General features: G+C 46.6%; 1 protein-coding gene across 2 annotated transcripts in view; it reads left to right on the forward strand.

Moving 5' to 3' along the window:
* Positions 1–12699, forward strand: part of LOC101155382 (E3 ubiquitin-protein ligase RNF31) — a 29171-nt gene that overhangs the window by 15310 nt on the left and 1162 nt on the right. For both annotated transcript variants that reach the window (XM_020710743.3, XM_023964925.2), the window contains 5 exons: positions 1663–1775; positions 2839–2949; positions 3382–3430; positions 5813–5909; positions 12138–12303. In XM_020710743.3, the coding sequence (XP_020566402.1) occupies positions 1663–1775; positions 2839–2949; positions 3382–3430; positions 5813–5909; positions 12138–12303 (536 nt within the window). The remainder of the gene's footprint in view (positions 1–1662; positions 1776–2838; positions 2950–3381; positions 3431–5812; positions 5910–12137; positions 12304–12699) is intronic.

Below are 12699 nucleotides of genomic sequence, written 5' to 3' on the forward strand. Positions count from 1 at the left end.
GTTCTTCTCATAATGTTACATGATAATGTTCGAAATTGTCTTTTTTTTACTCAGTCTGTTTAATACATTTATTTTCTTTATGTCTATTTCTGTTCATCCTATAAAGGTCTGTCCCTCTTTCTCATCTACCTGCACAAAGGAGCAACTGTGATTAGGGAGCGGCTAAGCTGCTAACCCTAACCTAAATGAGGAAACTCATGCTTTAGTGTCTTGCCCCAGGACACTTTGACAGCTCTGACATGTCAAAGACAACTTAACTGAACACAATCAAGCCAAAAATGACAAAATTAGACATGACAGAGGTGAATACGAGAACTAAACATGACACAGCTGTCAAAGTATCCTTGGGCAAAACACTGAAGCTTTAGCCTTTCAAAGGTTGGGTTGAGGAACAGAGAACAGAGCTGCCCCACCCTCCCATCAGTTTGTAAATGCATTGTGAAAAGGACTCTAAAAGTGCATTTACTAGAACAGCAGAACACAAACGTTGGAAGCTTTATAATCTCTTGTATTCATCATAAATTCTTTTCGAATATTTTCATCTATGTCATGCTCAGTTGTTATCTCCAAGTTCCTATAAAGCTCTGTCTCACTCTATCGTACCCATTTTTTAAATCATTTGCCTTGTTGTATTCAAACGGATAGTTTTAGTTTTCTAATAGTTAACTGTTTGCGGTCTATCTTTTTTTTGTGTTCATTACTCTTGTTGGGGTAAAAAACATTTGTCTGTCAATAGGCTTTTGCTTTAAGGCCGTTTCACACAGCCACGACATACATTTTGTGCATACTGCATTGATGAAAATTGGTCATATGTGAATAAACATATGTGGGGAAAAATAGAAAAGGTGTGATCTTTATGTGAAGTTTTCAACAATGTCTCACCAATGAACCACGTTAAAACCACAAAGACGTTCAAATAAACCATGCAAAGAACACGTAAATCAACGTAAAAGTCAAATTTTCAGCGTCAATTATGTCTGACTTGATATGTGCGCCGGATACGCGATATGAAAGTTATACATTCGTTAGACATGCGTGGAACGGTCGTGGAAAGACACAAATTTCCGTATGCATCCTTTAAAAATCCTGCACAATTGTGCAAGATTTAAGTGATAATTGAGTTTAAACTACAGTACAGACCAAGAGTTTGGACACACCTTCTCATTCAAACTTTTGGTCTGTACTGTATGTTAAATACGCACGTAAACTGCGTAATTCTCAACCGACCAAAAATTTTGAACAGCTTAAACCGAATTCTGGTAGAGACCCGCCGGCCGAAACCCTCAACGTACATCTGCACACATCGATGATCGACAAACGCAAGACACACTTATGAATGACATATATCACACATGAATCAGGAAAGACCGACGTTTCATACATGGAAAAGACACAAAATGGACGTAGAGGCTGTGTGACATGGCCTTTAGCGTCAAAGCTGCTGTTTGTGTTTTGTTATAACAAAGTTTTCCCTGCAGTAACCCAGAGCTGTAGCTGCTAAAAAAGATTTTACAATCTGCAAATAAATCCCAATCAGACACAGATAGCTTCTTGGTACACAACATAAGGGTTACCCTTCCCCAACATTGACTTGCCTTTTCTTTGTTTTCTCCGCCTCCCTCTGACCATCCTTCCTCCTCGTCCTCCCTTCTTTCCCTCCAGCTTGTCCAAACTGTCGTTTTCAGTACGCACTGTCTAAAGGAGGCTGTATGCATTTCTGCTGCTCCCAGTGTCGCTATCAGTTCTGCAGCGGGTGTAACAACCCCTTCCACACGGTAAGACCATCATGCTCTTCAGACCCCAATGCAGGTTTTCTATCAGCTCCTCAAACTTTTTAAGTTCACATTTCCTGGAGTGTTATGTCATCACTACATCCTTTTTGTAAGTCTGCACTGAACCTCAGATGGTTCTTTCGTCAGTGCCAATGCCATCCCCTTGTAATGTACTGTGCTGTCTCGTAAGCATCTATGTACCGCTGGCACCTGGATTCTGCTTTAAATCCTCCATCTCTACCAGCTATCAGACGTTGTTTCATTCTGACTTTGTGTAAAACTTTCGAGTGCTGGAACCCGGCCTGCACTACAAGGAGCTTCCTAGGCTTCACTCTTCTATTTTGGCCAGATTATGATCCTAGCATGGTGTCTGAGTGCAGCTGTTCCTTCCTTGCCTAAATATTTCTTTTCTCAGAATATATCTCACTGTTGAAGATATTCAGCAGTCTGCTTCTTCCATGATTACTGTTTGCTTATAACTGTCATCCACATCTTCAATGCTGCCTTTAGTTACCCTTAGTTTTCAAATCCTCTCCCCTTCTCTAACCATCCGTCCACCTTCATCCAGTCCAGTCATAACTCCTTTATGTCCATTTTTTATCCTCCTCTCATCATTTTAATTCAGTTGTTGGGTCACCTGCCCAAACATGCTCTTATGCAAGCTTTTTTAAGGTTTTTTGGCAGCACGGTGGCGCAGTGGTTAGTGCTCTTGCCTCACAGCAAGAAGGCCCCGAACATCAATGGGGGACCTTTCTGTGTGGAGTTTGCATGTTCTCCCTCTGCTTGCGTGGGTTATCTCCGCCTTCCTCCCACCGTTCCAAAAACATGCTTCATAGCTTCATTGGGTCCTCTAAGTTGTCTCTAGGAATGAATGTGGGTGTGTTGTTGTGGCCCTGTGACAGACTGGCGACCTGTCCAGGATGTCCCCTGCCTTTGACCATGAGTGCCCGGGATAGGCCCCAGCAGCCCTGTGACCCCGAAAGGGTCCAGGATGTGAGCGTCTTCTGACATGTATGAAGGAGCTCCAGAGATTTCTAGAAGTGACTTGTTCTCGTCTTCATGACAGACTTGTGCAGTGGACGGATGCAGTGTGTCCGGCCTCCATGCTCACCATCCTAGGGACTGCCTCTTCTATTTGAGAGACTGGGAGCCTGCTAGACTGCAGGCTTTACTGCAGGTACACACGCTAACACACATCTGATCAGACGGATCAGATTCCAGACTACCCATGCTTCTTAACAAAGATACAACAGAGCAAACAACACAAAGCGTAACATCAGCGACAAATAGACAAAGAAAGGGAATGATTTTGGGACAAACATCAGTTTAATTAGAAGAATCTTGCAGGGTCCTATAGCAGAGGTTTCCAGCAGGAAGCAGCCTTTAGCAGCTGCTTTGCTGGTTGTTTTCCAGCTTTCAACGCCCTAATTGCCTTAAATAACAGAATCAATAATCTGATTCAGGTATCATCTAATTCAGAAAATTGCCAGTGTTGTGCTGTAACTGCTTTATGGGTTCTACTTCATTTAGTCAGGGTTGTGTTGTGTGGGCCACCTGAGACTTATTGGGATGATTCATTATCTGTTTTCCATTCCCAAACAATGTAAAGAATAATGGAGTGGACTTCAACACCGAACCTCCTCCAGGGACACAGACAGGTGGGTAAAGAGTCTCTCTCTCTCAATTTTAGCATTGTCTTTGTGTGCAGACTGTGTGGCTGTGACAAAGAGGCGAATTATTTCTGCCACTACAACTAATCTGATCAGCTGGGAGCAGGGCATAGATTGACCAGGAGAACAGTTTAGCGCTTTGACACAGAGCCTTTCAATCTTCCTGAATTGGAGTCTGAAGCTCTGTCCAACATGAGGAATTCTTGGTCAATTTAGATGCCTGAGTAAAAACCACAATAAAAGGGAAATTAACTTAAAAAAAAATGTACTAAAAACCATAAAACAGACAACAACGTGGAATTCAAAGTAAATGCATCGTGACTACACCCCCCTGTCAATCCAGCTCGTTCCCCCTTCCAGGGTTCTGTGTCCCGGCGCCATATCCGCACACCTTGTAATCCTAATGCCACACAGATTCGGGAGGTGCATCACTCCTCCCCTGATGTGGCACGGGTTATCTCCATCCGGGTGTCTTCTCCCCCGTTCTGGAGCTCCTGCTCTTTTTTGGTTCCAGGCCTGGTGCTCTAATAGGAGCCACCAGGCACACACCTGCTGCTTATCCCACCATCACATTCTGTGAGGAGTTCAAGTTCCTTAGCATTCCCACTCATGGCATCACTCCAGAATTCAGAGCCAAGAAATAATAACCCCCCCCCCCCCCCCCCCCCCCCCCCATGCTCCCCAGTTATTTACTAATTCTTCAAGGGGACACCGAGTCTCCTGTCTGCCATGAGGCCTCTTCCTGGTTCGACATGGCGGAAACGCGGTATGATGGAAAAGTATTGTCCAGAGTTTCAGGGCCTTCCGTTAAAAAATGTGTGCTTTTAAGACTTGTGTTGACCTTGAAGAGATTTACAGTTGTCCTTGAAAGGAAAAAAGACTGTCATGGTTGAAAACATGTTTTAAGTGTTGCATTTCATTCAAATGGGATGATTCTGGGATTGCAGTCTCTTAGAAATTGCCAAAAGGTTCTTTGAGCATGTGGTGGACTGAGCAGTATAAGACAAGGACAGCAAACAATCTTATCAAAAATTTTCATATTTATTTTTCAAAACATGTAAATGGGCAAAAATGGGCCCTTGAAAGAGGTCAAAGTGACAAAATTAACTCAAGCTTTAAATTTAACAGAGGACAACTGAGCAGACACACACAAGGGAACATATAGAGCGGCTGATCAGACCAACTGGACACACAAGGGGAAACTTAAAAAGACTAAGACAAATACAGCAAACAAACCAAACTAATGTCCATCCTGTGGTAAAAAACATACACAAATGAATGAAAATACAGAAAATCAAAACAGAGACTAAAGTAAAGCAACACAAAAGAATTTCTTGTCCCCTGGGCGATGGTTTAGTCCAATTAGCTGCCTGCTGAATGTAAGGCCTCTGCTGACTGGCATGCATTGTTGTGTCAGGCCTGACTTGATGGTTCCAGCAGCAGATGGGAGCAGCAGCAACAATGGTTCCCTCAGCACTGGTAACTCAAAGCATAACAGCAAATTATTGAAAAAAGTTATAATAAAGTAAACTGAAACTTTATGTTCAAACGTGTGTTTGTGTTATGTTTGAAAAAAGAAATCTATATGCAAAAAAGTGAACGGATATATGTAGGGTGTGGTGCAGGAGGTTACTGCCCTGATGGGGTGGCAGCATAGGCAGCCATCACAGAGCAGAACTGTCCTTCTCCTGGTAAAATCTTTCTCTGTGTGCTGTCAGGAAAATGTTGGAACAAGGTAGTATCCCTGCAAATCAACCACTATTAAAAAAAATACGTTTTTGGTTCTATGTTTAGAATGCAAATTCAAAATAGTTCAAAATGATTTGACGTATTTTAAATGTGTTTCTTAAGTCAAACTATGCTGGAACTTTTCTACAATAATTTTGTTAATTGGGCGATTTCAAGAACAGACGGTTGCCTCTGGAATCACAAAATTTAAATTTGCTATTTAAAAAAATTAGCTCGTTCGTCCCAGTGGAGGAGAGACGCTGAGAGCTCCAGGTCTGCTCTCTGGTTCCAGCAAAGGCCATCCACTGTTCTATAGCCGAAGAAGGTACCCCACACTTTTTGAATTTAAATCAGAGGTCATGTCCTGCTTTATTATTTTTTAAAGTAAATTTTATGTTGATTATTTCTATGATGTATTGTGATTTTAATGCATTTTTCTGTTTTGTGAAGCACCTTGAATTACTTTGTGTATGAATTGTGCTATACAAATAAACTTGCCTTGCCTTTAAATAAATCTTTCAATTCTGCAGATTATGGCAGAGAATTTGTCTGTTTGTTCAGCAGCTGGACCATGTTGGAGCCTCTGTGCTGCAAAGCTAGCCTCTAATGTTGATGTGTGAGCTGTTGGTTTTTGTTTTCCAGGTCTTTGTGGAGTGATAGAGCAGAAGGATGAGGGGGGACAGCAGTCGGACGCTGCCTGTGGAGCTCAGACTCAAAGCGGACACGCTGCCCTTTGCGAGTATGACATCCACTCACTTGTAACGTGAACCGTGTCGCGCTGAAGTCTTTTGCAGAAATACCAGAAAGGCTGTACTGTCACCACATTTAGGACATGTGTTTTGGTGTCTGCTGTGATTGTCAGAAGAAAACAAAATGAATTCAAAGTGCATGAACCATAACTTTGCGAATAGAAATAACATCTGTCATGCTTCGAGTTAAACTTTTTACCTGAGAAGACTCATAAAGTGCTTGTGTTTTGGGTAGGAGGGGTCCAATGTGACGCAGGCTGTTGGTGGGTCCTGGATTCAGTTAAATATTGTGAATTTGAGAAGTGACTGCAAAAACAGGCCCACTATAGAACTATTTCAAAATTGATTACAACTTGAATTTTTTTTCTTTAAATAAACAAAATAATCTGCAAGAAACAAAAATGGTCTTAAAAATAGGACTTTAAAAAAAAAAACTATGGTCTTTTTTTTCCTTAAGGTTCAGTTTTTCCAGCTGAGCCTCATCTGGCAGCAGCAACCCAGACTGTTGATGAGGATTTAATGATAGACTGAGTAGTAGGCTCACCATCATCGTCAGAGAGCTGTAGCCTCTTCATTGTCTGCTGAGATGTTTGCTTCCACCTGAGCTCCTGAGTGACAATGGGCCCAGAAAGAAGCAGACTTGACGGAGAAGGACAGGAGGGACGAGGGGGCCTGTCTACTACAATCCACTTTTTTGAGTCCTGTGTTCCTGACGGTGCCAAAAAGGCCGTTGATTCTGTATTTATCACGATAAATTCTTGATTCTGAATTATTTACTCAATGTATTACTACTAAGCTAGAGAAAAACAAGAAATATTTTTAGAAGAAGTACAAGAGAAAGAGCCTAATGCCAGCTGAACTGTTTGAATCATTCAGTTGAAAGTATGATGATTAGTTCTCCAATAGCACCAAGTTTTTAAAAGGGTTCAACCTTCCTCTGTTATTCTTAATGATTCATTCTTTCTTTTAGGATCTAAAAATAGCAAACGTGCAAACAGGAAAGGAGCTTAAAGCTTTGATGCAAAATGGTTTGAAGTAACTGAAATGATGCCAAAGCTCACTGACAAGTTAATTTACAGGCTGCAAATCTACAGCAAACACTCAGATAAATAGGACTTATTGCCTCCCAGCTTGACGATCAACATAAAGGGTTTGATTGGGGGGGGGTTCAACCACCAAAGGGTCCCTGGGTGCAGCTGTGAATGCATCTCACTGCGCCCCTCAAGGGTTGGTTCGAAGGCGAAAGGCAAATTTCACACATTCAGGTGTGACTATTGATGAGACTTTAACTCAACTTTAAGTTTTCCCTTTTTGTTACGGTCAGGTAGAGGAGGAAACCCAGACGCAGGCAGGAACAACTCAAACCAGATGGAATTCCAAAAGAAGGGCTTTAATGCCAGAGGGAAACACAAGCTTGAAGGCCCAAGAACAGAATACGCTCCGACACTGAGCACAGAAACAAACACACCTTAAATAGGCAGACAGAAAATCAACAGAGATGCAGGACAGCTGAGCAGGAGTCAGGCCTACACATAACATAACCCCCCCCGCTAAGACCGGCTACCAGACGGACGAGGGCGAGGCTGATCAGGGTAGTCACGATGGAAGCGAGAGATGAGGGACGGATCAACGATGTAACGGCCAGGGATCCACTGACGATCCGCCGGTCCATACCCCTCCCAATCGACCAAGTACTGCAGGCCCCGACCCACCCGTCTGGAAGCGAGGAGGGACTTGACCGTATAAACTGGATCACCATCCACGATACGAGGGCCAGGAGGAGAAGCTGGAGCAGGCTGTAGGGAAGAGTCCCTGGCAGGCTTAATCTTGCTAACGTGGAACACCGGGTGGATCCTCAGGGAGCGAGGCAGTTCCAGCTCCACAGACACAGGATTGATGACCTTGGAGATGGTGTAGGGACCGATGTAACGGGGTTGCAGCTTTCTGGACCCTCCCTTCAAAAGGAACATTGGCTGAGGAGAGCCATACTCTGTCCCCCACCTTGTACTCCGGGGCTGCGGACCTCCGACGATTGGCTACAGCCGTGAACCGCTCCTGGTTCTGCAGCAGCTTCAGCCTGTACCTGCTCCAGGTGCGACGACAGCGTCTCAAAAAGGCAGCGGGACCAGAAGAGGCAGCCAATTGTTCCTGGTGGGGAAACAAAGGAGGTTGATAACCATAGGCAGCTTGGAATGGGGAGTATCCGGAAGTGTTGATTAGGGAGTTGTGGGAATACTCAGCCCATGGGAGCTGAGACGACCAGGTTCTGGGGTTCTTGTTGCACAAGGCTCGAAGTGTTGTCTCCAAATCCTGGTTGTACCGCTCTACCTGGCCGTTAGTCTGAGGATGGAAACCAGAACTCAGACTGACCTTGATCCCGAGGAGGCAGCAAAACTCCCTCCAGAAGGCAGCAACGAATTGAGGCCCACGGTCTGAGGTGATGTTCTGAGGAAGACCGTGCAGGCGGAACAAATGCTGGGAAACTAGTACCGCTAGTTCCTTTGCTGATGGGAGTTTCCTCAGAGGTATGGCATGCACTAGTTTGGAGAAACGGTCAATGAGGGTGAGTATGACTGTTTTACCTCTGGAGTTGGGTAGACCGGTGACAAAGTCCATGGCTACGTGGGACCAAGGTCTAGACGGCACAGGTAGAGGGTGGAGTAAACCAGCAGGCGGGGGTCCTTGGGATCTTGACATTGGCACAAACAGGACAAGCCGCCACAAAAGCCCTAATGTCGGAGGACATAGAGGGCCACCAAAAACGTTGGGCCACAAGAAAGCCGGTCCTGGTCACTCCGGGATGACAAGCCAGTCTGGAGGAGTGCCCCCACTTTAGGACCAAGGTGCGCAGAGAAGGAGGAACAAACAGGCATCCGTCAGGACAGCCAGCTGGTACAGTGGCGGGGTCAGAAACAGCCGCCTTAACCCTCCGCTCCAGAGACCAGCGTGTGGTTCCCAACACCAGGTGGGAAGGGATGATGGTGGTGGGAACAGCAGGAGACCCAGACTCCTCCTCCTGCTGGAACTGGCGTGAGAGAGCGTCCGGCTTGAGGTTCCTGCTGCCAGGACGGTAGGACAGACAGAAATTGAACCTGTCAAAGAAGAGGGCCCACCTCGCTTGGCGAGGGTTAAGACGCTTGGCTGTCCTGATATACTCCAAGTTCTTATGATCAGTCCAGACCAAGAACGGCTGCGCAGCCCCCTCCAACCAATGACGCCACTCCTCCAAAGCCAGTTTTACTGCCAGGAGTTCTCTGTTCCCTATGTCGTAGTTTCTCTCCGCAGGAGTGAGCTTGCGGGAGAAATACGCGCAGGGATGAACCTTATTATCGGACGCTCTCTGCGATAACACAGCCCCCACCCCAGACTCAGATGCATCCACCTCTACGATGAATTGCTTAGAGGGATCAGGCTGAGTCAGAATAGGGGCTGTAGAGAAACGTCGCTTCAGCTCGGTGAACGTCTTGTCGGCCCCCTCATCCCAGACAAAACGTACCTTAGCCGATGTGAGCTTATGGAGGGGTGCAGCAACGCCACTGAAGCCTCGGATGAAGCGTCTATAAAAGTTGGCGAACCCGAGAAAGCGCTGGAGCTGTTTCCGTCCAGAAGGAACAGGCCACTCCAGAACGGCTTTGACCTTGGCGCTGTCCATCTGGACGCCTCCGGGAGAAACCACATGACCAAGGAAGCGAGTCTGCTTGGTGTGGAACTCGCACTTCTCTGCTTTACAGTAAAGCTGGTTCTCTAGTAGGCGCTGGAGGACGGTTCTGACGTGCTGCACATGGGTGTCGAGATCTGGAGAGAAGATCAGGATGTCATCAAGATAAACAAAGACAAACTTGTTTATCATGTCTTTCAGGACATCATTAATCAAACACTGGAAGACCGCTGGAGCATTAGTGAGGCCGAAGGGCATAACCAGGTACTCAAAATGTCCGCTCGGAGTGTTGAAGGCCGTCTTCCACTCATCCCCCTCTCGTATGCGAACCAGATGATATGCACTCCTGAGATCCAATCTAGAAAAAACTGAAGCCCCGCTCAAAAGGTCAAACGCTGTCTGCAACAGAGGAAGGGGATAAGTATTGCGCACCGTAATATTGTTCAAACCCCTGTAATCGATGCAGGGTCGCAGTCCTCCATCACGCTTTCCCACAAAGAAGAACCCAGCCCCGGCGGGAGAGGAGGAAGGTCGAATGATCCCGGCCTGTAGACTCTCCTGCAGGTAATTGTCCATAGCCTCCCGCTCAGGTGGAGACAGGGGGTAAATATGGCCTTTAGGCGGTTGGGTTCCGGGCAAAAGGTCAATGGCACAATCATAAGGGCGGTGGGGGGGAAGGGATTTAGCTCTAAACTTACAGAAAACAGTGCATAAATCATGGTAAACAGGGGGAACATTGTTGAGATCCGGCGGGTCAGGAGACCGCTGTGCTGTAACAGGACTACGAAATGCAGCAGAAGAAAGACAGTTGAGTAAACAAAAGGGACTCCATGACAAAACCCGTCCGGTAGACCAGTCAATATGAGGGGTATGTCTGCATAACCACGGAAAACCCAAAATCACTTGTGGCTTCAGAGACTCCACAACATAGAAACTCATCCGTTCAGTGTGGTTTCCGGACACAGACACAGAAATGTTAACAGTACGACATGACACCTTATGGATAACAGACCCATTTATGGCATGAATGACTAACACAGGTGATAAAGGCTCAACAGGGATTTTAAGTTTGTTCACCACCTCCTGAGAGATTAAGTCACCATCGGAGCCGGAGTCAATTAGAGTCTCAAACTCCTCCTGAGCTCCTGCATGGGTCACCAAGACCTTGGTAGAGGGCCGTGAGGGAGAAGAAAAAGAAGAATTGCGGCTCACCAGTTCCCTCACTGCTGATGAACCCTGGAGTTTACCGGGCAGTCGCGCACAGAGTGTCCAGACTGTCCACAGTATAAGCAAAGACCTCCTCTCAAGCGGCGCCTTCGTTCTGCAGGAGTGAGACGGCCGGCTCCCAGCTGCATGGGCTCCGCAGGAGGAAGAAAACCCCGTCGTGGAGTGTCGGACTGGAGTGGTGGATCCTCCTCATGCAGCGGTGGGCGAAAACCTGTGTTGCCGTGACGCTCACGGCCCCGCTCCCGCATCCGGCGGTCAATACGCACTGAGAGGTCGATCAGTTCCTCCAGATCCTCTGGAATCTCCCTAGCCGCTAGCTCGTCCTTGAGTCCGTCGGAGAGACCCCGGAGAAAAACGTCCACCAATGCTTCATCCGGCCAGCGAGTGGTGGCAGCCAGGGTCCGGAACTCCACTGCATAGTCCGAGACGCTGCGAGCCCCTTGCTGGAGGCGGAGGAGTTCTGAGGCCGCAGCTCGATGAGGAGTAGAGGGATCGAAGACGGTGAGGAGTTGAGTGGAAAAAACACGGAAAGAGCGGCACATCTCAGCTCCGCGCTCCCACTCCGCTAACCCCCACCGTTTGGCCCGGCCCGTCAGGTAACTTAGAGCAAAAGCCACCTTGCTCTGTTCAGACGGGAACTCGCTCGGGTTGAAATCGAAATGAAGGCGACAGGAGGTGATGAACGCCCGGCAGTCCTCAGGCGTGCCATCAAACGGCTCCGGATGACCCAGGCGGGTTTGGCGAGGTGGAGACGAGGGGACATGCTCCAGCTTGGAGAGACGCTCATGGAGCTGTTGCATGCCGGACATGTAACCACGCATCTCACGAGCCAGGACAGATAGCTCATCGCCGGTAGCAGAACTCCCCTCGGGGGAAGAACCTGGTAAGTCCCTTAAGTCAGACCTTCCTGCTGGGTTGGACATGGTCGGAGCGTAATGTTACGGTCAGGTAGAGGAGGAAACCCAGACGCAGGCAGGAACAACTCAAACCAGATGGAATTCCAAAAGAAGGGCTTTAATGCCAGAGGGAAACACAAGCTTGAAGGCCCAAGAACAGAATACGCTCCGACACTGAGCACAGAAACAAACACACCTTAAATAGGCAGACAGAAAATCAACAGAGATGCAGGACAGCTGAGCAGGAGTCAGGCCTACACATAACACTTTTGAACAGTGCAAATGTCAACCTAAACGTTTAGTTCTGTTATAAGTAAGTAATTAAAACTGAATCTCCATGTTTAAGTATGTGGTGATGAAATGGAAGCTACTTTAAAGAACCGGTAGACCATGAAAAGGAAGACATTAACACGACGATGTTGGGATGTGACGTGCAGGAAACATTACCGGGAGTATCTGGTGAGCCTGATCAACAGCCACTCCATCGACCCCGCCCCTCTGTATAGCTCCAATGAGCTCCTGCTGGCTTGCAAGAGGTACAAGGTGGAGGACAGCCGTAAAGAGGGAGAAGACTCATTTACCTTCTACAGCCGGCTGCTGCAGGTGTGTTTCTGTTTGTGTCTTTCAAATTACCAACCGTTAGATGTTAGCCGTGGTAGAACGTGGTAGATCTAACCGTGGTAGATCTAACAGTGACATGTTTTCTGCAATATGCTCAAGCTGTGGATCTGTGACTTTGGTATAATACAGAACTAAGAAAACACTCCCACCTCGTCTATCCTGTTCCTTGGCAACAGAATCACAAGTAGGCATTAATAACACCCTATAGCAATCCACCGTATACACTTTCCAAGGACAAGTGACAAAGTACCATCTTTAAATACAGTACTGGAACCATCAAAGAAACCAGTAAGCAGGTGAACACCATAAAGGCAGAGCTCTCGTTGGAGAAGAAAGCTCAAAGCAAAGATCCAGAAGCACAAAAAACGTCATTTAACT

Source organism: Oryzias latipes, chromosome 17 (assembly GCF_053564925.1).
Source record: "Oryzias latipes strain Hd-rR chromosome 17, Olatipes_Hd-rR_3.1".
Taxonomy (NCBI): domain Eukaryota; kingdom Metazoa; phylum Chordata; class Actinopteri; order Beloniformes; family Adrianichthyidae; genus Oryzias; species Oryzias latipes.